This window comes from Schistocerca nitens, chromosome 6, assembly GCF_023898315.1.
Source record: "Schistocerca nitens isolate TAMUIC-IGC-003100 chromosome 6, iqSchNite1.1, whole genome shotgun sequence".
Lineage (NCBI taxonomy): Eukaryota > Metazoa > Arthropoda > Insecta > Orthoptera > Acrididae > Schistocerca > Schistocerca nitens.
In genome coordinates, this window is record NC_064619.1 from 185,004,247 (window position 1) to 185,028,494 (window position 24,248).

The 24,248-nt window shown below is 41.7% G+C and overlaps 1 protein-coding gene across 4 annotated transcripts in view; it reads right to left on the reverse strand.

The window, feature by feature from the left end:
- Positions 1-24,248, reverse strand: part of LOC126262234 (membrane-bound transcription factor site-1 protease) — a 157,777-nt gene that overhangs the window by 31,160 nt on the left and 102,369 nt on the right. For all 4 annotated transcript variants that reach the window (XM_049958704.1, XM_049958705.1, XM_049958702.1 and 1 more), the window contains exons 9-10: positions 22,675-22,851; positions 8,511-8,900 (exon numbers count right to left, since the gene is read on the reverse strand). In XM_049958704.1, the coding sequence (XP_049814661.1) occupies positions 8,511-8,900; positions 22,675-22,851 (567 nt within the window). The remainder of the gene's footprint in view (positions 1-8,510; positions 8,901-22,674; positions 22,852-24,248) is intronic.

Below are 24,248 nucleotides of genomic sequence, written 5' to 3' on the forward strand. Positions count from 1 at the left end.
TCATATGTTTTTATGTTCATAGCTGCCATAGTTAATACATCAATAATAACCTCGTTTACTGCTTCAGTAACTGTTACCTTCTTGTTTGACACAGAGATGATGTAAATAACACAAAAAATGGCTCTGAGCACTATGGGACTCAACTTCTAAGGTCATCAGTCCCCTTGAACTTAGAACTACTTAAACCTAACTAACCTAAGGACAGCACACACATCCATGCCCGAGGCAGGATTCGAACCTGCGACCGTAGCGGTCGCGCGGTGTAAACAACACAAATTCGTGTCACTGACAGTTCATTCTAGTCTCTTCCAGGGGTTAGTCTTGTTTTGTTGTTGATGTAAATTGGTATTCACTAAGAATACTACTGTCGCAAGTCCAGAGAGGTTTCCAGAACACATATGAATCGGAGGGTTTGGAATAGTCTCTCAGTTGTGACCTTTTGAATAGCAGTTGCCGCGCGTTGTGGCCGCGCTGGCTGGGGCGCCGTGTCACAGATTTCGTGGCCGCTTCCGCTGGAGCTTCTAGTCCTCCCCGGGGCATGGAAATGTGTGTTGTCCATAGAATAAGTTAGTTAGTGTAAGTAGTTTCTACGTCTAGGGACTGATAACCCTATCAGTTTGGTCCCTTAGGCACTAGAACTTAAAAAAGAGCAGGAGCGGAAGGAATTGATAAGATAAAGCTTTTGCAGAAAAACTGGAACTTATGAAAAAATAGCAATAGTTATGTAAATTGAGCACTTTATACTGTAGCAGTGCCTTGTCCTCACAGTAGTAAATACTGCCCTTACCATAATCGTTGCTGACGTATACCGCTCGCAACGTGAAACATGAGAGTAGGGCCACCTCTTGCATGAAGTGACCATTTTGAACTGAAATACGTTTCCTAACTCAAAACCACTCCTTCTGTGGTCATTATTCACAATGTTTGATCGACATGACAAGAAAATATTAAATGGATGTAGCAGATGAAACACCGTCCTACAGCTGCAAATCATTCTCATATCAACACAGTTGCCAAATAAAGCGTACGACGTCATGACTCCTTGACTACGTTAGTGGCAAGAAGATTCCGTTTTCTTAGCAGGAATTCTTCACGAACGGATGGGGGTACAATGCAATCCGAATGACAGATATGGCTGTATGCCTACATGTCTAAAAAGAGCAGAAAATCTAATTGTTAACCCTCTGAGTAATATTCCCACGTCTGTGACTCGTATCATGGTTAAAGCCCATTTATTACCACTGTTCATGCTTACCGACTCTTACTTACATCATCAAATAACAGCAGGAAATGCGAGAAGTACTTTCGGAGTATACACCTTGATATTTGAATTAATTTTCGAATGTAGCAGGTTTTCTTTTTCAATAAAGATATTCTTTCCATTTCCAGACAACTTTTCATATCCTTCTTACTTCTGTTGCAGCAGTTATTTTGCTGTCCACACGGGAAACCACGCCTACGACTACCATCGTCTCATTTCCTCTGATTAGCGTTACTTAATTTTACTACTGCTCATTACCCTTTTATTAAAGGCTATACACCAAGGAAAGAGAAATAACATCTACATGTAATGTTTACCGCGATACAATCAGGAAACTGTGCTTATAAAAGCGCTCAGAACAGCTGAACGAGCCTTTCAATTTGCAGCACACTCCAGACCGAATGAAAGAAAATAATATTAAGAGGAGCAAGTTGACCATAACGAGGGTGGGGTGGGTTTGATGTAGTGCCATGAAGTTAGACCAGTTTCCGTCGCATTTAGTTCCTGATAGACCAAAATGTGATCTTGACACAAAAGCATCAGTGTACTCATATGGGAACTATTTCCAACGTGTAATTGATAGAATACCTGGTCACGTTAGGTAGCATTTCGCTTGTGGCCATCACTAATTTTAATTTCAGTCCATTCCTTGATGACACACTGAAATGTTTTTCTCATTGATTCCTACCTTAGAGATTTCCTAAAGCGTTATATCATGTGTTAGTCACACCGTAAGTTAGACAACCATCAGGCTCTGACTTGATGTAGAACATCAAATCATTTGAGCATCGATTCGAAAATACAAAAGACCACTTCTGAAGGAGGGCCTGCGGGCAGCAAGTTCTGGAATACAACACTGTGGGCAGTACAATGCCCACGTTTTATGTCACAAGATGCAGAAGTGATTTATGCTTTTCGAAAAACTCATTTCATGAATGCTTTCGAGTCTGGTAATGTATGGGAAGGGTGATTTGGGATGATATAAAGTTGGGTAACACAGATTTCACTAGTTTCGTTGGATTTGAGAATGGGAGTCAGTTTTTGGGTAGTTGAGTGATGCGATGCTGGTCAAGACCGACTGCTATTTCTACATCACAGTGGCTGCCGCAGCGTTCCTGTTTCATCAACACAAACACCACATGACTGAGAACACTGCTCATCACGTCACATGCTGCGAGTGGCCGTGTCACGTATGGAGTACCGGCAAGAATAGCTAGACGCTGGTGGAAAGAATACCAGCAAAGGGGCTATAAAGGGTGGAAAAGAGGAAGTGAAAAAGGGACCATGCTCAATTCCCATAATATTGTCTTTTTACATTGACGACTAATCTGGATAGTCTTCACATCGCAAATTTAATATTACGATCCTAGGAACTAACCTGTATTACATAATCGGAACTATCTGCATTAACCATCATCAGAGCAATGTCAGGGTCAGAATGCAGCAATGCCTTGGTAGCTACTTGGGGACCTGCCCAAGTCGTGTTCTAAGGAAAGCGTAGTTGCTGGTTCACATTATATTACTCTAGCGAGAAGTACCGAATTTTCCTTTTTCTCTGCAAACATCCAGAAATAAATTCACTAATAAAATGCTAAGAAGATATTTGCATTGTGCCAACTCAACTATCAACCTATTTTTATAGATTTTTATTTTCAAAGCCATTCTCGTTCTGCATTGCAATAAATTTCACTCATTATTTGCTTGTTCTTATTACGGTTATTATTGTCATTTTCTCACTCGCAAGAGTTTTCACATCCCTATTTGGTATCGATGCACATGAAGAGTGCCTATGAAAGATGGGAATACTGAATGTTACGTCATGCAGAATACACTCCTTTACTTTGGCACCTCGTGATCAACACTACAGGAGAAGTGAGATACATAAAGTTGACAATGGGAGGACAGATACGCTGGCACAACTCTGCAACTACTCCTGTTGATTTAACACAGTGTTACCAAGAAAAAATGGTGCTGCAGGATCGAAAATGTAGTACGGACTTTGCCACAGTAGCAGAGAGCTGCTAATTTCAGACCATGACTGTGGATCACACTTGGGTCAGCTGCTGGCTAAAGTGTTGCAACTGTAAATGGAAGACTTTGTTTGATAGTTTTGTGCTAATGCAGTCTGAATAAATTATGCCATTGGATAAAAAACGGTTTAGTTTTGAGACCTAACCCTCGAGGGGGGAGGGAGGGGGGAGTGAGTGGTCCGCTTCATGATTTCCAAGCAAAAAAAAGACACAGGAAGGGTTCAAACAACTACTTTCTTGCAGAGACATGCATTTGGAATCTACTGATCGTTTAGGGGCCAAACAAGAGGGTAACATTATGGAAACAATGATCAGTCTACTTAGTATATAAGAGAGCATACAGATTTCAAGGAGGAAACGTATGAAGACGCAGACTTCCTCGTTATCCATATGTGCGACATATCTTTCGTGTTACCGAATGTAATATCCCGCTTTACCTCTTCTTAAATCTCAAATGAAATGAATACCCTGAGGAATCGAATATTTGTTGACTGTGTCTCTTTTTGCTTCCACCCCTACCAACATATTTCTTCATTTTCGTAGTAATCGTGACATTCTACATATATGCTGCAAAAGATTGCACGTGGACACATTCGACATCGAGGTGCAAAGCGTTTGATGTCTTTCATTATATTCAATTCAAATAAGCTTAAGATGTATTTTTACTTCGTCTGTAGTTTGAGATGATTATGAACGTTATGGAAAATTATTTTACATGCTTTATGCCGAATGAGAAACACTGAATCATTCGTTTGGATTTCCTATGTTGAAATGATATAATGTCAGTTGTCAACAGCCTTCTCCCACGCTGGAAGCTGAAACTTGTATCATTCTGGATTAATGATAACTGAACGCCTCAAATGTATACATAGACCACAAGGTAACATCAGAAACTATTAGGAGAGAACACCGCATAAAAACCGAACGTGCGCGCGCGTCTGCCCTGACAAGAACCTTATCGGACAATCACGACAAGCATTTCGCTGAAGAGCTGCCTCGTAAGAGAGCTGAGAATAGGCAGCGCCGTAGCAAATATTTGTCAACACTGTGAGAGTGCATTTACTTCCTGGTGAAGCCCGGCATTATCTCGCTAAATTCACTTGGCATTCGTATTTCACATCGAAGATTCATATGATATAACCCACTGTAAGACGAGACACTTAGAAAGTATATTTAATTTCTGGACTCCAAGAACGGTGTTCTTCACATGTGTAACACCTGTTTGTGTGTTTAATGTTGCGCTTTGACGCTCAGGCAATATCGCAATGACTATAGTCCGCCTCTTGCGCCCACTGTGTCGTTAACTCAGTGGTTTCGTTATGTGTTGCGACAATAGTGCTATATGAGATGGCACTTCCAATCTGGGAGAAAGCCGCTGAATACGACCTTTTTATATTCCATTTTAATTAATGGAGTTGCAAACTGCTGGTAAAAATTCCTTACACGAAATCTGAGGAATGCCTTTACACACAAATCTTCGTGCAATTTCGACTTAGTAAATTATGTTAATATCACGGATGTCTACTTTGCAAATGCCAAGGTGCTTCACTGTAAACTAGTTTCAGAAAAGATTCAAACCGACGGTCAACGATACGAATTTTAGCTTTGTTCGTCATATAGGTCTAACATGTCAGGAGGTTGTTTATGAAGTGAACATGTTGATTAATATTTTGCAATAGCATTTGACTGTAGAGTTTTTCTGTCACCTGCGTTAGTAATTCCTTTCCGTTCTCGGAAACCTCAAAAACAATAACTCCTTCTGGTTTAAATACGATGACATTAACTATCACTTCCGATCAACGTTAAATACTTCATGAACCCATACATGGAACTCGAAATATGCAGTGTTCCTGCACTGCTACAGAGCATACATTGCAAGGTATTCACACAGTTTATCGCATAGACTTACCACAAGGAATGAAACAGAAACGGTAATGCACTTTACACCACAGAAGCTCACTCTGCCTTGACGAAAACATCCGGCCAAAAGTTGCAAAAATAACTGACTTTGGAAGAAAAAGAAGCGAGGTATGAAGCATTTATAAATTCATCGAATGTAGTGTGTTGGTTTAATTTCGTCCCAGTCTATAAAATTAATTTGGGGCCATACTCAGCTCTTGCCGATTAGCCGGCCGGAGTGGCCAAGTGGTTCTAGGCGCTACAGTCTGGAACCGCGCGACCGCTACGGTTGCAGGTTCGAATCCTGCCTCGGGCATGGATTTGTGTGATGTACTCAGGTTAGTTAGGTTTAAGTAGTTCTAAGCTCTAGGGGATTTATGACCTCAGCAGTTGAGTCCCATAGTGCTCAGAGACATTTGAACCATTTTTTTCTTGCCGATTAATGTAATAGAGTAATCTCCGTTGCCTTCCACTGTGATTGGAAATCGTAGAAATTTTCTGTGGAGCAACATTTAATAATAATAAAGCATTTTAAATCATCAAAAGTGCCGGTAGCCAAGCAAGTGGATCCCGGAGCTTTACCGCATACAGCGTCCAGAGGAGGACAGTCTTCGAGAAATCTGCAGCAAAATGCTTACTGGATAAAATTTTCTTATCGGTATGTCAGAAAGTAAAATAGATTGAATCTGCGCTGCCATTAAATTCACGTCTTCACCATTCAGACAGAAGAGGCTATAAAAATGTTTTACCCCAGCTGGTCTCGATCCTCAGACATTGTATACAGAAAGAACGCATGCTACCACTAGACCACGGGCGTAAATCAACTACATTTTCTCTAACATCAGACAAGACTTCCTCCAGGAAGTGCCGCAGTCTACAGTGTTGCCAGATTGTGCAGATAGCTGGACTTAGAGAATTAGCGAGGTGGACAGTTTATTTGTCCCATGTCACCATCGGCGCGGACTTAGCCTCTGAAGCGGCCAGTCGCCGGTCGAGTTTTATGTCAAAGAGCGTACATTTCTAGTGTAAACCCCAAGTTACATAATTTTCCTATCACAAATAAAAAAGTTCTTACCATTTTTTTAAACAAACTTTTTCCTAGCCTAGAAAAAACTTGTAATAGAAACCCTGGATTAGTTTTGAAGCTCTCTTTTGTGGTTATAAAAAACAGCAACCACTGTCACTGTACAGTGTGACAATGATTTAAAGAATATTTTCGAAGAGTGGTTCTATGTGCACTGGAACATGGGATTAGCTGACAAGTGGCCGAAGCCTGCAGCGGTAGTAGAGTGAGTCAGCCATCTGCCAGTGAGGTGCACAATACCTTCACCCTTTTAGCTGGTCAGAAAGACTGAGCCGGTCGGGCAGACTAGAAACTTGGACATAACAGCCGCAATGAGGTTAAGTTTAAAAATTTACTACAGACAATGTGAACAGAAACATTATAAATTCAAAACTTACACTGTTTGCGAGGAAATATGATAAATGTAGCTGCTTGAAGTGAGTGGTCAGGAAGGCATTATTTACTGTAGCTAGAAAACATTGTTACTGAACCGATACCATTGACTGCTAGTCTGCAGACTGTCCTACCCCAAACTACAAACTGTGTAGCAAGTGTATAGCTAGCAGGATAAGAAGCTGAGGTTAACCTAAAATCTAAATTCACTGGTCTTCAACCATGTCCACAGTGATGTAAACATGCCTATTTACCGATATAGCACAGGCTTGATTAATCATGTAAGGAAGGAAGATGATGACCACAAAATCTGCATTATATCCATTTTGGTAACATGTCTATATTGTTACTGCTGCTATGAGGGCAATCACAAACTGTGCAAGCCCAAACCTCGTCTGTATATTTAAAGTTAAAGTAACGAAAATAGTGAAATTGTGTGTTAATTATGTGTACATGGTTTTTCATTTGACCTGAGCCATAAATATGTCTTTCTGTACTGTGCTGTCAAAAAACAAATGTTGTCACATCTAAATTAATATAAAAATCATTAATAAAGCTGAACGTTTCACCACATCATTTAAATGTTTTGTATTGCTGCATTACATGAGAGTAGCTTTAAATTATTTAACTTAAAAGCCACTTTGTGTTGTAGAGACTGAATCCTAAGTATTGTATTAGTAATGAGTAGCTTAACTCACATGATTCCATTTGCGTGCATGTGAATATGGTATGCAAGTACTGAAACATGATTCTTCCAATTGCAGCTACTTGGTGATGAAGTTCAACTGCATTGTGAATACAGTTTTATAATTATTCCCAGTGTGATTCATTCAAGGTTTTTTTTCCTCTTCACCTTGTTTATGCCAATTTTAACTTTTTTTAAAATTCAGTGTGTTGAAATACTTATTACTTTTATGACTTTCAGTAAATTAACCTCTGCCCAGCCTAGTCCAATTGCCAATATTCAGTGGTGAGGTTCAAGTGGTGGGTCTCTGCTCAATGACACAGGCACAACAGCAACAATGACATTAATAATAGCAGTCAAAATCTGATGCAAGTGTGTGTATAAAAAGTAAACTAAGCATACATTGCCTGTACAAGAGAGAAAGGAGACTGTCACATTACAAGCTCAATTAATTCAGTTGTAGAGATGCCACAATATTTTCGATTGTTTACTAAATAAATTTTTCTAATTTAAAAAAAAATTAATGCCTGGACTGCAATTTTTTCCCTTAATATTGTTAAAGCACAATAAGTAGTTTCAGTTGCTTTCTGCAAAACCACCTTCAGATCTTAAACAAATAGAGGAAAATCAACCACACATGTAACAAATCCATTTAACAGTATTGTGTAACTACTGTCTACTCTCTGACAGTCAGCCTTCATTAATTTTCCATTATGGTTGTATTTCTGGGACGTCCTTCACATGGGTCTACTCCAAGAGAAAGTTTAACACATCTAAATTTAGCTGCCTGTTTCTTAACTGTTCCAAATGATGGAGTTCATTCTTTGTAAGCCTTCAAGAACTTTGGGTGTGCTGCCATTGGTGATTATGAATCCAAAACAAACAATTTTATCCTAGCACTGTATACAAGTTCATCTTTTGGAACTATTTTAACTAGCTGTATAAACAAATATTCTCGGTATCAAACTGTGGACTTGACTTACACTGTTATGCAACATGTGTGAACATGTTTCTACAACCAAACTGGGTTGATATCAATGGCACCTCCTCCCATTTAGTAAGGGATTTGGTATGTCTTAAGCATCAGGAAGAACAATGAAATGTATTTTCAGACATGCAGTGGACTTTAGTATGTCATAGTTAATCTATGTAATTTCTTTACTGAATTTTAGTACTTACTGACGTGGTGGTGTTGGCACAATTTTAGCCTTGATGGACAGGTTAACAGAAGAATGTCGAGAATCTGTCTCTCCATCTTCAGGTGGTGACTCTACTGAGACTGTTATATGTCCCTGTGCAATTCCTTCCCAACCTGCAGCTGCTCTTGCGACAGAAATACTGATTGCCAGCCAGCCGGACCATGGCCACAGAAGTTCAGAGTGTGTTAATGACACATCAAGGTGGTGTCCAAACTGTGGAGTATACGGATGCCACCGTACCTCTGTCACCCGACCTGAGACACCCAGACCATTAAGAATGGTCACATTTACAATGGTTGGCATGGCCCCATAGTAGAGTGGTTGTGTGCAGTATGGCCACATGTACTGGCACTCACTGAGATCTATGTAGCTGCAAAGAAGATACAAAATCTTTGGAAACTTTTGTTAGTGACAATATTAGGGATGTGAAAGACATTCTTCAGATAGCAAATTATGTACCAAAAATGGAGTAAGAAAGACTAAAATCATAAAACATTCAGATGGTTAATACACTAATCAGCCAGAACATTATGACCACCTACCTAATAGCTGGTATGCCCACCTTTGGCACAAATAACAGCAGTGATGTGTCATGGCATGCAAGCAGTGAGGCCTTGGTAGGAGGGAGCTGGCACCACATCTGCACACACAAATCACCTAATTCCCGTAAATTCCGGAGAGGGGGGGGGGGGGGGGCGGCGATGAGCTCTGACACCACATTCAATCACATCCCAGATGTGTTCAGATCTGGTGAGTTGGAGCGTCAGAACATCAATTGGAACTTGCTACTGTTTTCCTCAAACAACTCCATCACACTCCTTGCCTTGTGACACGGTGCATCATCTTGTTGAAAAATGACGCTGCTGTCAGGAAAAATGGTTGTCATGGAAGGGGTCTACAAGGTGTCTGCAACCAGCGTACGATACTCCTTGGCCGTCATGTTGCCTTGCATGAGATCCACTGGACCTGTGGATGTCCATGTGAATGTTCCCCAGAGTATACTGAAAAGGTGTCAGGACTCACCAGACCACACAATGCTCTGTCACTACAACAACGTCCATATGCCCATTTCAGTCATAGTTGCCATTGTTGTTGTTGTTAACATTGGCACAGGCATGGGTCGTCGGTTACGGAATCCCATTGTCAGGAGTGTTCGGTGCACTTGGTGTTCAACCACACTTGTACTCTGCCCAGCACTAAAGTCTGATGTTAGTTCTGCCACAGTTCACTGTCTGTCCTGTTTTACCAGTCTGCCCAGCCTATGATGTCCAACATTTGTAATGAGGGCTGGCCACCCAACACCATGATATCTGGGTATGGTTTCACTATGGTTTTGCCATGTGTTGAAGGCATTCACCACAGCACTCCTTGAACACCCGACAAGTCGTGCAGTTTCCAAAATGCTCATGATGAGCCTCCGGGCCATCACAATCTGCCTTCAGTCAAAAGCAGATCGACTGTGTGCCCTCCGCCTTCTACATACAGTATGAACACTCATTGATACTACATGTACTGTGCTGGTGCCTGACTAGCAGTCATTCCTCACCAGGTGATGCTGTTATCGCATGGATGGGTTAATATCAAAGTAGGCTGGTGGTCATAATGTTCTAGCTGATCAGTGTATACACACAATGGGTGAAAAATTTTATTTCTACACTGAAGCACCAAAGAAACTGGTATAGGCATGCGTATTCCAATACAGATGAATGTAAATGGGCAGAATACGGCACTGCAGTCAACAATGCCTTTATAAGACAACATGTGTCTGGTGCAATTGTTAGATCAGTTACAGCTGCTACAATGGCAGTTTATCAAGATTTAAGTGAACCTGAACGTGATGTTATAGTCGGCAAACGGGCGATGGGACACAGAATATCTGAAGTAGTGATGAAGTGGGGATTTTCCCGTATGATCATTTCACAAGTGTTCTATGAATATCAGGAATCCAGTAAAACATCAAATCTCTGACATCACTGAGCCTGGAAAAAGATCCTACAAGACCGAGACCAAAAACGACTGAAGAACAGTGTGACAGAATGCAACCCTTCAGCAAACTGCTGCAGGTTTCAATGCTGGGCCATCAACAAGTGTCAGCGTACAAACCATGGGCTTTTGGAGCTGAAGGCTCACTTGTGTGCTCTCGATGATTGCACGACACAAAGCTTAACGCCTTGCCTGGGCCCCTCAACACCGACATTGGACCGTTCATCAACCGGAAACATGTTGCATGGTTGGACGAGTCTCGTTTCAAATTGTATCGAGCAGATGGACATGTATGGATATGGAGACTACCTCATGAATGCATGAACCTTGCATGTCAACAGGGGACTGTTCAAGCTGGTGGAGGCTCTGAAATGGTGTGGGGCGTGTGCAGCTGGAGTGATATGGGACCCCTGATTTGTCTAGGTACGACTCTGACAAATGACACATACATAAGCATCCTGTCTGAACACCTGCATCCATTCATGTCCATTGTGCATTCCAGCGGATTTGGGCAATTCCAGCAGGGCAATGCAACACCCCACACATCCAGAACTGCTACTGAGTGGCTCCAGGAACACTTCTGAATTTAAATACCTCTGCTGGTCACCAAACACCCCAGACAGGAACATTATTGAGCATATCTGGGATGCCTTGCCACATGCTGTTCATAAGAGATCTACACCCCCTCGTACTCTTATGGATTTATGGACAGCGCTGCAGGATTCGTAGTGTCAATTCCCTCCGACACTAGTTCAGACATCAGTCGAGACCTTGCCATATTATGTTGCGGCACTTCTGCATGTTTGTGGGAGCCCTACACGATATGAGGCAGGTGTACCAGTTTCTTTGGCTCTTCAGCATATAAACAAATGCACAACTACTTTTGTTTGGTAGCAGTGCAAAACACTTAAGTGACTGACACACACACACACACTGTGTGTGTGTGTGTGTGTGTGTGTGTGTGTGTGTGTGAGAGAGAGAGAGAGAGAGAGAGAGAGAGAGAGAGAGAGAGAGAGAACATATCTGAACATAAATTTAATCAATATAAGCACTCATTGTTAATAAATGTAAATAATACAGTTAAGACCATTAGGTCTCATGCTGCATATTATCGATCTGTACCTGTAGTGAATCTCTTTATTTGACTTCGGATTGACTGGTCCATCAGTTTTATGTTATGAACAACAACAACAACAACAACTGATACTCAATAATCATTCAAGTTGTCATAAAAATTATAACAATTAAAAAGTGAAGAATAATGAGTTGTTTCGAAAATCCACATAAGCTGTATGAAGGTGCTTTATTTGCAGTTACTGATTTCACGGCAATACAGATGTGTCTTGAGGTTTATAATGGTTGTACTTCAATAATGTAGATGGAAAATTATGGACTCCCAGCTTTTGGAACTTTTTATTATGACAACCCACCACTGTGGTTTGACTCTTAATGTGGGTAACTGCCACACTTTAGAGAGGAGGATACACAGCAATAAGTTGTTAACAATGTCAAATTGAACAACAGCATGGCATCGTTTAGCACACTTTATACTATCTCCAATTACATACTCACTCAAGCAGCATGTGGTTTCATACATCTGCCAGTATTTCTTTACTATCTGAAGCAATACAGACAGAAGTTATCAATCATCGGCTGTGTGTTTTCAGTGATGCTGACTCACATCACACTGAAACTACTCTGAACCGAGACAGGCACTCAGATTTCACCTTTTGCAAACAACAATTCATCCATTTGTGCCATCTGAATATGATTTACAGCACAATATAAAGAGATGGAAACAGTAAAGGAAAGTATTACAAAACTTATTTACATTCTTCAGCTATATTTATCATATTCCTACTATACTTTTTCCAATCTGATCTGTGTATCTTCCTTTAGGTTCTTTCACTGTCTTTTCTTTTCACCATCAATTCAGCTTGACAGAAGGCTCACCCACATCCATATAGTTTTGACTGCAATCATAATTATGTCTTCCACATCCATCCGTTCTCTAGTCTATCTGGTCATTTTACTCTTTCTCCATTTCCCATCATATATCTACACTTCTGAGAAACTCTCAAGTTTTGAATGGTTTTCTGACAAAGTTCATGATTCACTGACATATCAGAAATAGTAATGCACATCAACTGTAAACTTTTCAGTTTAGAACAAGTGAAACTTACATTTTTAAAACCCTATTTGGCTTACAAAACACAGTCTAGGTCACTTTTTCTCTGCTTTCTTCTTTTCAACATAATAATCTAATTTTGTTATACTTGTTTTCCAGGTCTACTTTCATATTTGGTCTATGAAGTCCAACCACTCATCATTGAAGTTCATCTGTATTCAGACAAGTAGTACACTAACATAAGCAAAATGAAGGTAATTTGTATATGTCCCATGTTCTCCCAATGTAATAATCTGAAAGATTTTTTTTTCTTACTGCTGAGAATTGTTTTGGTGATATAGAAACTACCCACCTAATTGCTATTTCAATTTTGAATTTATTACTATCTTGATGATGTCTAACCAAAGCTGTAGTACTTACATATATATTCCACAGTTTACTAACATAGGTTGAATCAGTGCATTGTTTTATAAGGTTTGTGTGTACAGATTTGGTCAAAAATGAGTCAAAAAGCTTCCTCTAAACCTCTGAAGGGCAGGAAAAGCAGTAATTCATAGTCATTGCTCAATTTCTATGATTTCATTCACAACTTGCAGATTGTCAACCTCTAAAGTGAGCTTGTCCCTACACCTGATTAAAATGCATTTCTCTTTCTATTAGCTCGGTGATAATTTTAGAGAATATCTTATACATCATGGACAGGAAACTGCCAGAGTTGAAGTTTTTTTGTGTCTTGTTAGTCTCTTCTCTTCTGAAGAATAATTACAGTATTCTTCCAGTTTTTTTATAACTATCTTTAGAGAAAGACTTCCTATAAACAATTCTGGCAATTCCATTTGAATTACTTTGCCTCTAAAGTCAGCCATTTATACTTAAACACTAACATCTATGACACCTTTCTTATTCCATAGCTCAAATTTCTTTAAACAGCATCCATAATGTCAACAATCTAGGAAAAGATAGACTTATTTACTGTAAAGAAGACACATTAAGTTGCAGACAGGCACAGTCAAAAAGACACTTACGCATAGATTTTGGTGACAGCCCTCATCAACAGAAGAGAAACACACACCATTCACACATGCAAGCAAACACACCTCACACCCACATGATTGCCAACTATGGCAGCTCGGACCAGAATGCAACTGGCAGCAGCAATCTGGAGGGGGTGGGAAAGGGGAAAGGATTTAGTGTATGGGACAGAAGAATGCTGCCTGGCAGAGTTTGCAGGGACTAGAATGCCAACAGATACAGCTTCAGGGGGCTGTGGGGCAGGGAACTGGGGAAAAAAAGAGCGAAAAGGAAAGGAGCAGGGAAAGATGGGCGGTTGCACTGGCAGAGGGTGGCAAACAAAGAGGCTGGGAGACTATGATGGGAAGGAGATGACAGGATAGAGGGCATGGAAACTGTTGAGAGGAGGGTGTGGGGACATAGATTGAGGCTGGGATAATTGTGGAAGCAGAGAATGTGTTGTAAGGATAACTTCCATATGCGCAGTTCAGAAAGGTTGGTGATGAAGGGGAAGATCCAGATGGCATGGGCAGTGAAGCAGCCACTGGAATCAAGTGTGTTATGCTCAGCTGCATGTTGTGCCACAGGGTGATCTACTATGCTCTTGGACACAGTTTGGCAGTGGCTGGTCCTCATGGTAGACAGCTGGTTTGTACTCATACAAATATAAAAACCAGTACAATTATTGCAGCAGAGCTGGTAAATGACATGGTTGTTTTTGCAAGTGGTCCAGTATGTGATGGGGTAGGATGAACCTGTGACAGGACTGGAATAGAAAGTTCTTGGGCAGGTCTTGTATCTGAGTCTTCCACAGGGATATGATCCTTGTGGCAAGGGTTTGGGATTGGGAGTGCCATAGGGATGGACTAGGATGTTGTGGAGATAGGGTGAGTAACAGAACACCAATTTAGGAGGGGTGGGAAGGATTTTGGGTAGGATGTCTCTTATTTCATGGCATGATGATAGGTAATCAAAGCTGTGTTGAAGGATGTGGTTCAGTTGTTTCAGTTGGTGCCTGTCTGCGAAGGCCTTGGTAAGACTCTCACAGGTGAAGTGGGTGGGTGAGAAGATGTTGAGGATGTGAAGGAATGAAGATAGGGTCTCCTGCCCCGAGCCCAGATCATGGAGATATCATAAATGAACCTGAACCAGGCTAAGTATTTGGTGTTTTGGGAGGCTAGGAAGGTCTCCTTAGATGGCCTATGAACAGGTTAGCATAGGAGAGTGGCATGTGGGTGCCCAGGCTGTGCTGCAGATTTGTTTGTATACCTTCCCTTCAAAGGAGAAGTAGTTGTGGGTTATGATAAAGTTAGTAAGGTGAATGAGGTAGTGGATTTAGATTCTGAAGGATGTTGGGAAAGGTAGTTTCAGTAGTGGTAAGACCACGGGCGTGAGGGATGTTGGTGTATAGGGAGATGGCATCAACAGTGACAAGTAGGGATCCAGGTGGTAAAGGGATGAGTTGGATGGTGGTATGAACTGGGAGAGGTGGGTTCAATGCCGGAATTACATTGGTTTTGGTTGGAGGGATTTGTGGCAAAGAATTTATTCTATTGCAGGTATCAGGAGAAGGAGAGTGGGTCTTTGAAAAGTACAGTGAGATTAAATTTGGGTGCAGGGCTGAAGGTGAAGCCTTTGCATAGTCTGTGGAGCTGACAGTTTTGGTGCAAAGTGTTATGGGAATGTTTCGGCTCCAGACTTGGTAGAGTGTTGGTAGGGAGCTTTGGGGGACATGATAAGTTGAAAAGGTAGGCTAGGCACGCTTTAGATCAGGGCCGGCCAAACGCTGCACAGTGTGCAGACGTGCGGAAGTGCTGCACGTGTGCGACAGCGACATCTGTTATTAGACGTGTGTCCTAAATGAACGGCGGCGGCTCCTCTTCCCTGTTTATGTGGTACAAGCAAGAGCGCAACATACCCAGTCTCGTTTACCCCTGGTGACCGTAACCTTAACAGAGAAGTAATGAGAAATGGCAGGTACTGTGAAAAAGCAAAGGACGGGAGATCTACGTTCTCAGTCGTTTTGATCAAGCATCAGTGATGAAAATTTCCTGCAACTTCTTGCGTTTCTCAATGAGCCGTGCTTTTGTGCCCTATATTAACTATATCATTTCTCATGACCAGTGATAAACGTGTTTGGATTTATTCCTTTCATAATTAAAAATTATTGTTTACTAACTGTGCATTATTTCCTCATTCTGCTCCATGTTATATTATTATCAGGAAAATTGGTCATTAAACCGATTGCTGTATACTTATATTTAGTTTTTTTTTTTTTTAAATGTGTGAAGGGCTACGCTCAGCTGAAGTCGATAATACATAACATTCATCTAATTGTCAGTTATTATGCAGATTTCAGATGAAACTGATGAAAGATATAGCAATAATGGTACAGGTGATCATCGAGAGGTCTGCGGTTGTCATTCTGTTCAGAGGTCAGTGAGACAGAAATTATGTGGGTGTAACTGAGGGCACCGAGAATCAGTTATAGGAAACCTTGCATTGGTTTAATGTTATTTGAAATCATGACTAAGGTTCATTGGAAGTCGCTAAGTGCTCTCTTTCTTAAATACTAGATCAAAAACATTACGCGTATTTACGTGCCGTCAGCCAAGCTGCCTTAATAAAAACGCACGGTTGTTAACTGTATTACTTGTCTTGCTGGGTTAAACTGTTAACATAAAAGTAGACGTGTCAATGAGTAGACTGTGACAGTATTTTAAATGTTTAATACGTGAAATACCTTCCCATGGTTGGCTTGCAAGCTGTGGAAAGAGCACTAGAATGCGCCGGTACAGAGTATCTCAGCAAGTGGATAAAACGACATCTGTGCGTAGAAACGTGCACTACATGAATGCTGACGGTTGCGGCATGCACGCTGTGACCCGGAAGTTGCACATGTGCAGGAGCAACACACACGTGCAGAATTTCTGGCCGGCCCTGCTTTAGATGCTATGAGGGGTGGGTGAGGAGGAACACTGTGGGTAGGATAAGGACTGGATAGTGGTGCACTGAGGTAGGACGTTTAGCAGGTTGGATAACTTATGGAGGTGGTGTCTGGAATACTCCTCCAGGTGATGGAGAACAACAGATTCTATTTCAGAGATGTGATGTATGGAGCAGGGACTGCACAGTAAACGTACCTTGCGAAGGAAGCAGAAGTGGTTCTGGGATGCCTGTGCCATGGAGATGTGGTTTTGCAGTACCAGGTTTGTGAGGGCCAGGAACTGGCCGAATGTTATGATGTGGGACTGAGTTTTAGCCAGGGAAAGTGATACTTTTCTGAACTAGTACAAAAAGACAGAGCAGGGAGTCCATTGTGGCAAGAATGGTGTAAGGGAAAGGGGAATGATGCGGAAATGAGTAAAACAGGTGTTGACAATTGTGTGAGGCCCTGGATAAGAAGAAAGACAAATAAAAAATACGTAAAGACACACAGAAACATGCACAGATATGCTAAAAACATGCAAAGTCGGATTTTTGTTATTAAGTATTTGGGTTTCTGACTGATCTCTTGAAACTGTTCAAATGAACCTTAATGAACTTTTTATAATGTTTTTCAGCTTCACATTGCACTACTGATATAATATACCAGTTTTGACTTGTTACCAAATCGTCATCAGATAATTTGAATATATCAAATAGCAACTTGTCTGCATCTTCAAATCATCTGATGACAGCTTACAGCTTGCTAATAAGTCAAAACTGTGCAGCCTCACAGAAAAGGACACTCAGAATGTTTCAAACAGTATGAGGAATGGACACAAGTTCATTCACACACACACACACACACACACACACACACATATTCATTCATCGTGTTCTATGGGCGAAATGAAATGTCATGTGGCTAGGGCCTCTCATACCAATGGGGATGTGGAATGAGTAAAGGTATACAAGATAAGGCATAGGTACCACAGAAACTCAATCTGTACACAGTATTAATAAGACACTATCACTCTATTACATCAAAAAGAAAGCTGATACTTTGAAAAGTTGCTGGCTTTTCAGTTTTATAATAAAGCTGCTATCTATCTACTATGAAGTTCAATGGGTTCTACTTTGAAGATGGTGAACACTAAACCAACATATTTGATAAAGACACAAATTTGCAGCATCGGTCCAGTTCCTATTCTGAAAGAACTTCAAGCATAACATTTTTTGGCAATGTGTATGGTTTCTGCACCGCCACCGAGTTTATCATTTAGGGGAGAGGAATGGGGTGTGGAAAAGGAGAGAACAGAGAAGAGAGAAAGCCTGGTGTGGGCATTGGCAGAGAGTGGTGCTCAAAGAGGGTGAGAGGACTTGAGTCGGAAGGAGGTGATAGGACATATAGGGCAAACACTGTTGGGTGGAGGTTGTGGGGACAGTAGGTTACTGTAGGTTGAGTAGTGACAATTTTGGGAGCAGAGAGTGTGTTGTGAGGGTAATACCAATCTGTGCGGATCAGAAAAGTCGGTGGTGGAGGGGAGGATCCAGATGGCCCGGGTTGTGAATCAGGAATTGAAATCAAATGTTGTGGTCAGCTGCATGTTGTGCCACAGTGTGGTCCACTCTGCTCTTGGCCACAGTTTGGTACTGGCCATTCATCCTGGTGGACAGCTGCTTGGTAGTCATACCAATGTACAAACAGCTGTGCAATGATCGGAGCAGAGGTGGTATATCACGTGGCTGCTTTCACGGGTGGTTTGGCCTCTGATGGGGTAGGATAAGCCTGTAACAGGACTGGAATAAGAGGTACTGGGTGGGTGGATTTAACAGGTCTTGCTCTTGGGTCTTTCACAGAGATACAATCCCCTTGGCAAGGGGTTGGGATGGGAGTGGCACAGGGATGGACTAGGATGTTGTGGAGGTTGGATGGGAAATGGAACACCACTTTAGGAGGGGAGGATAGAATCTCGGGTAGGATGTTCCCCATTTCAGGGCATCATTACAGATAATCAAAGCCCAGATGAAGGATGTGGTTCAGTTGTTCCAGTCTGGGATGGTACAGGTGAAAAAGAGGAGCTCCTTTGTAGCTAGTTCTTCGGGTGGTGGGAAGATTGGGGGTGTGTAGGGATATGGCACAGGAAATCTATTTGCAGACCAGGTCTGTAGGAAGCACCTGTCTGTAAAGGCCTTTGTGAGACCTTCAGCATACTGGGCAAGATAGTTGATATGCCATCCCCACATGGCCATATCATACGGAGGAATTTTTTCATGTGGAAGGGAGGACAGCAGTCGAAATGCAAGTACTATTTGTGGCTGGTGGGTTTAATGTGGACAGAGGTGTGGATGGAGCCATGAGAGAGGAGGATACTGACGTCCAGGAAGGTGGCATGCTGGGTTGAGGAGGACTAGGTGAAGTGGATGGGAGAGAAGGTGTTGAGGTTGTAAAGGTATGACGATAGTACATCTTGGCCCTGAGTCCGAATCATGAAGATATCATCAATGAACCTGAACCAGACCAGGGGTTTGGGGTTTTGAGAGGCTAGAAATGTTTCCTCTAGACAGCCCATGATCAGGTTGGCATAGGAGGGTGTCATGTGGCAACCCACAGCTTACTGTGAAATTGTTTATGTACCTTCCTATACCTACCATCAACAGTACCTACATTTTGACAGCTGATATCCCTTCCACTCCAAAAACTCCCTGTTGTACAGCCTGGTCATGAAGGGACAGTGTATCTGCCATGAATAGAACTCCCTTGTCCAGTATGCTGAAGGTCTCGCAAAGGCCTTCACAGATGGGCACTTTCTCTGAGACCAAGACACTGGAAAAATTGAACTACATCTTTCATCAAGGCTTTGATTATCTATCATCATGCCTTGAAATGAAGGACATTCTACCTAAGATCCTTCCCTCACCTCCAAAAGTTGTGTTCTGTCACCCACCCAACCTCCACAACATCCTACTCTATCCCTTTGCTACTCCTAATCCCAATCTTGACCGCTTGGCACTAGGATCACATTCTTTTGGAAGACCCAGGTGCAAGAACTACCTGATCCACCCACCCAGTATCTCTTATTCCAGTACTGTCAGAGGCTTATCCTACCCTCAGAGGGCAGACCACCTGTGAAAACAGCTGTGTCAACTCTGCTCCAACCATTGCACAACTTTTTATAAAGGCATGACTACCAACCAGCAGTCTACCAGGATGAACATAATCTACTTGATTTAAATTTGTTTCACTACCCAGGCCGTCTGGATCCTCCCCTCAACCACCAGCTTTTCTGACCTGCACAGGTTGGAACTATCTTCACAACACATTTTCCACTCCCAAAATTCTCTCTCCTCAACCTACATTAACCTACTGTCTCCACAGCCTCCACCAAACAGCTTCCACTTCCTCTACCCTATCACCTTGTTCCAATTCACAACCCCTCACCCTCATTGTGCACTTCTCTCTGACAATGAATCCACTGGTCTTTTTCTCTTCTGTGTTCCTCTCTTTTACTGCTGCAACCCCCCCCCCCCCCCCACCACCTGCACCTGGCCGCCTTGTCCCCTGCTGCCATCTAGTCCCTGAATGCTCCACCAGGCGCTGCTGTGCTGCTGACACCTCTTCCCCCACCTGTTGCCCGTTATCTCTCCCCCTTCTCCCTTCTCCACCCGAATCTCCAGATTGCTGCTTTTGATCAACACAACAGTTGCAATCTGGCTGGAGCGGTCAGAGAGAGTGGTCATGTGTGAATGAGATGTGCTTCTTTATGTGAATGGGGGTTTTCTTTTCTGAAGAAGGCTTTGGCCGAAAGTTCAACATGTAACAGTCTTTTTGTAGTGCCTCTTTGCAACTTAACGTGTCATCTTTACAGTGAATAGCAATTTATCCTTTTCATAATGTTGTTATTATTGGAAATGTTGGATCATGGAAGGGGTTCATCCGAATCTAGTAGAAAGTGATTACCATGGTTAAATGCAAATGGTTAACGGCAAAGGTCCCAAGTTCGAGTCTCGGTCCGGCACACTGTTTTAATCTGCCAGGAAGTTTCATATCAGCGCACACTCCGCTGCAGAGTGAAAATCTCGTTCTGGAAACATCCCCTAGGCTGTGGCTAAGCCATGTTTTCGCAATATTCTTTCTTCCAGGAGTGCTAGTTCTGCAGGTTCACAGAAGAGCTTCTGAGAAGTTTGGAAGGTAGGAGATGAGGTACTGGCAGAATTAAAGCTGTGAGGACGGGTCGTGAGTCGTACTTGGGTAGCTCAGTTGGTGGAGCACTTGCCCGCGAAAGGCAAAGGTTCCGAGTTCGAGTTTCGGTCCGCCACACAATTTTAATCTGCCAGGAAGTTTCATATCAATGCAAGGTTCGCAGAAGAGCTTCTGCAAGGTTTGGAAGGTAGGAGACAAGGTACTGGCGGAATTAAAGCTGTGAGGACGGGTCGTGAGTTGTGCTTGGGTAGCTCAGTTGGTAGAGCACTTGCCCGCGAAAGGCAGAGGTCCCGATTTCGAGTCTCAGTCCGGCACACAGTTTTAATCTGCCAGAAAGTTTCATGGTTAAATGTATTCTGAAAACTCTGAAAGGTGGTTTGTCAAGAACACAGACCTGCCAAAAAAATGTGACTGACAAAATGGCAAAACAGAAAGGACACACAGTTGTCTGCTTTACACCCTATAATTATGATGTGAGTGCGGTAGAGCTTGCATGGGCAAAAATAAAACCCTTGTGTACAAAGTGCAACACTACAGGTGACATGTCCAAAACCACTCTGTTTAAGACTGCATGTGAATCCCTTCCATTGGTTAACTGCTGACAGCTGGAAAATATACTGTAGGAAGGTATAACAACTGGAAGAATACTTCTGGAGGCATGAGGGTGTTGTCGAATTTGCAACAAAACAAGAAGTTATTAATACCGTTGAGTCTGACAGTAACAGCAATCATGTGTCATGCACAGATGAGGGGCATAATGAGACTGATTCTGAGTGATTTATGCTTACTTACTACTCAGCATTACATATCTGAATAAGTGTTTAAAATTTTACTCAATCTATTTCTAATGCCACAACATATGTTCTACTACTGGTTCTTTGTAATTTCAAATTGCCTAAGAGAAATGATATGGAATTAGTAGCAACAAGCACCATCATTCAACATGGAACTATCGATTCTGATTCAACTTTTATTACACCCTTGTCTCAGCATTTACTTTCGTAAACATGTAATACATAGCAGTTGACATCTGCTACGACAGCATTGCCAACACAGCTTGATGCTAGCGCAGCTTTTCCCTTTCTCACTGTTCTTCTGCCATCGAGAACCTAAGTGAGCTTACTCCACTCCCCACACCGCCGACAGAATTCGCTCTTCTTGTGAACAGACTGTGTGGCCCACACTGACTTCTACCTTCCTTCAAAGTTACGGAGTATTTGTGACCTGTTTTAGAGTGTGGAATCCATCATCATGGACAAAAATTGATACGGCATTGGAAGAAGAACAGACTAAAATTGTGGTGGTGGTGGTGGTTAGTGTTTAACGTTCCGTCTACAATGAGGTCATTAGAGACGGAGCGCAAGCTCGGGTTAGGGAAGGATTGGGAAGGAAATCGGCCGTGCCCTTTCAAAGGAACCATCCCGGCATTTGCCTGAAATGATTTAGGGAAATCACGGAAAACCTAAATCAGGATGGCCGGAGACGGGATTGAACCATCGTCCTCCCGAATGAGACTAAAATTGTGCTTGTGTGTGTGTGAGATAGATAGATAGATAGAGAGAGAGAGAGAGAGAGAGAGAGAGAGAGAGAGAACACATCTGAACATCAATTTAATCAATATAAGCACTCACTGTAAATAAACGTAAATAATACAGTGTGTGTTCTGCTGCCACTTGGTGAGTAGATATTTGATGTATCCAATTACATTATGTAATCAGAAACTGATTATTTTCATTGTTATAAACATGAAATGAAACAAATAAAACTTCAATAGAGTTTCTGTATAGCCAGTACGTACATTTGGATGATTCTACACACAATTGAGTTGATAAGTTTTTCATATTGTAAACGTATCACAACCTTCTTACTATCACAGTCACACAAAGATCATACCTTGGACTCAAGCTAGCCTGTGGCTTGTAACTGTTGAGTATGTGAAATGCCTTCAACAAGTCAAGCTTCCCATGTCCTTGCTCAAACATATTCACACCAGGTAATCGACGAGCAGATGCCATTAGCGCCTGCTTCATACTGGCTGGGTTTATTACATTTCCTCGATGTAAGACACCACTGAAATAATCAGAACAAACATGTTTTCAAATGAATTATGGTACTTCTAAATTCAGAAATGAAACAGCAGAAACTAAACAGTGAAAGTACCTAGTTACCAATCTGCACAGTTGGGGAAAAATGGGAATAGGGCTGACAGATGCATTAATCTTTATTTTGCGGATTGCATACTGATGGAAATTTGAACTGGAAGAAACTTGTTACTGAGCTTGTCAAACAGTTCATCTTTGCAGCTTCTGATTTTCACATAATTACTAGTATGGAAAATAAATGAATCAACATATTAATATATTTTGCATATTTCCACTCAGTAACATCGCATGGTAAAATTTCATGTGGGTAACTCATCAGATCAGAATAGAGTACTGATTGCACGAAATTTGTCATAAGCAGTCCACTGCAATTTGAGAAGAAGAATATTAATATATACAGCTACAGCACCATAAGAAAAATGAGATTTGTTACTCTTTACTAAAGCTGACAGTGGTTCAGAAATGAGTTCAATATGCACCTACAAGTCTTTTATCATTTGTCTAATAAATCTAAAATAAAATCATTTCTTCTGGACAATTCCTATTCAACTGACAGCCATTTAATTAAGCAATGGTAGCATGTGTAGTATAGTAGAGAAAAATATGTTTTTTTTAAAATCTGTGTTTTAGTTTTAACATCAGAAGTGACAAAACTAATATGTACATTTTCAGTCAATTGAAGCCACTGGACTTATTATTATTTGTACACAGCCATTCATACAAACAAACAAATCATGTATACACAGCCTGTAAACTAAATGATTCCACATCATTTTGACAGAAATTCTACTTTTACCTACGGAACATGTAATTAGTTAGCTGAGATAGTTCTTTCCATCTTGAATGCAGAGAAAAGCAGGAAAAATGAAAGCTTGAGGAAAGTAGTGTAGCAGGAACAAAAAGGAAAGGTATGATGAGGTGATACACTAGTGCATTCAGTCTAGGACTGGGGAAAACTGACAGATTTTATTAAAGGAGTTGTTCTGATTATGTTCTTGGATTAGAAAGCCTAATCCAGGGTAGTTGACCAAAATGCCATCAATCAAAATATCCACGAGTGTGTTGCCGGTCTATAGTGTCCAACGGGCACAATATTTCGGCGATCATACATGTCGCCATCATCAGGCGAACTGACAGACTGAGCTCCTGTGAACGTGCCGGCACGGAGATCCGTACGCAATGGCTGCTCAGAGGGACATGTATGATCGCCGAAATATTGTGCCCGTTGGACACTATAGACCGGCAGCACACCCGTGGATATTTTGATTATCAAATATGCCGGGAGAAACTCTAGAATCACAAAATGCCATCAATGTTTCATCACAGTGTCCTGCCAGTTAGTAAACGAAGCTATGGAAATATGCA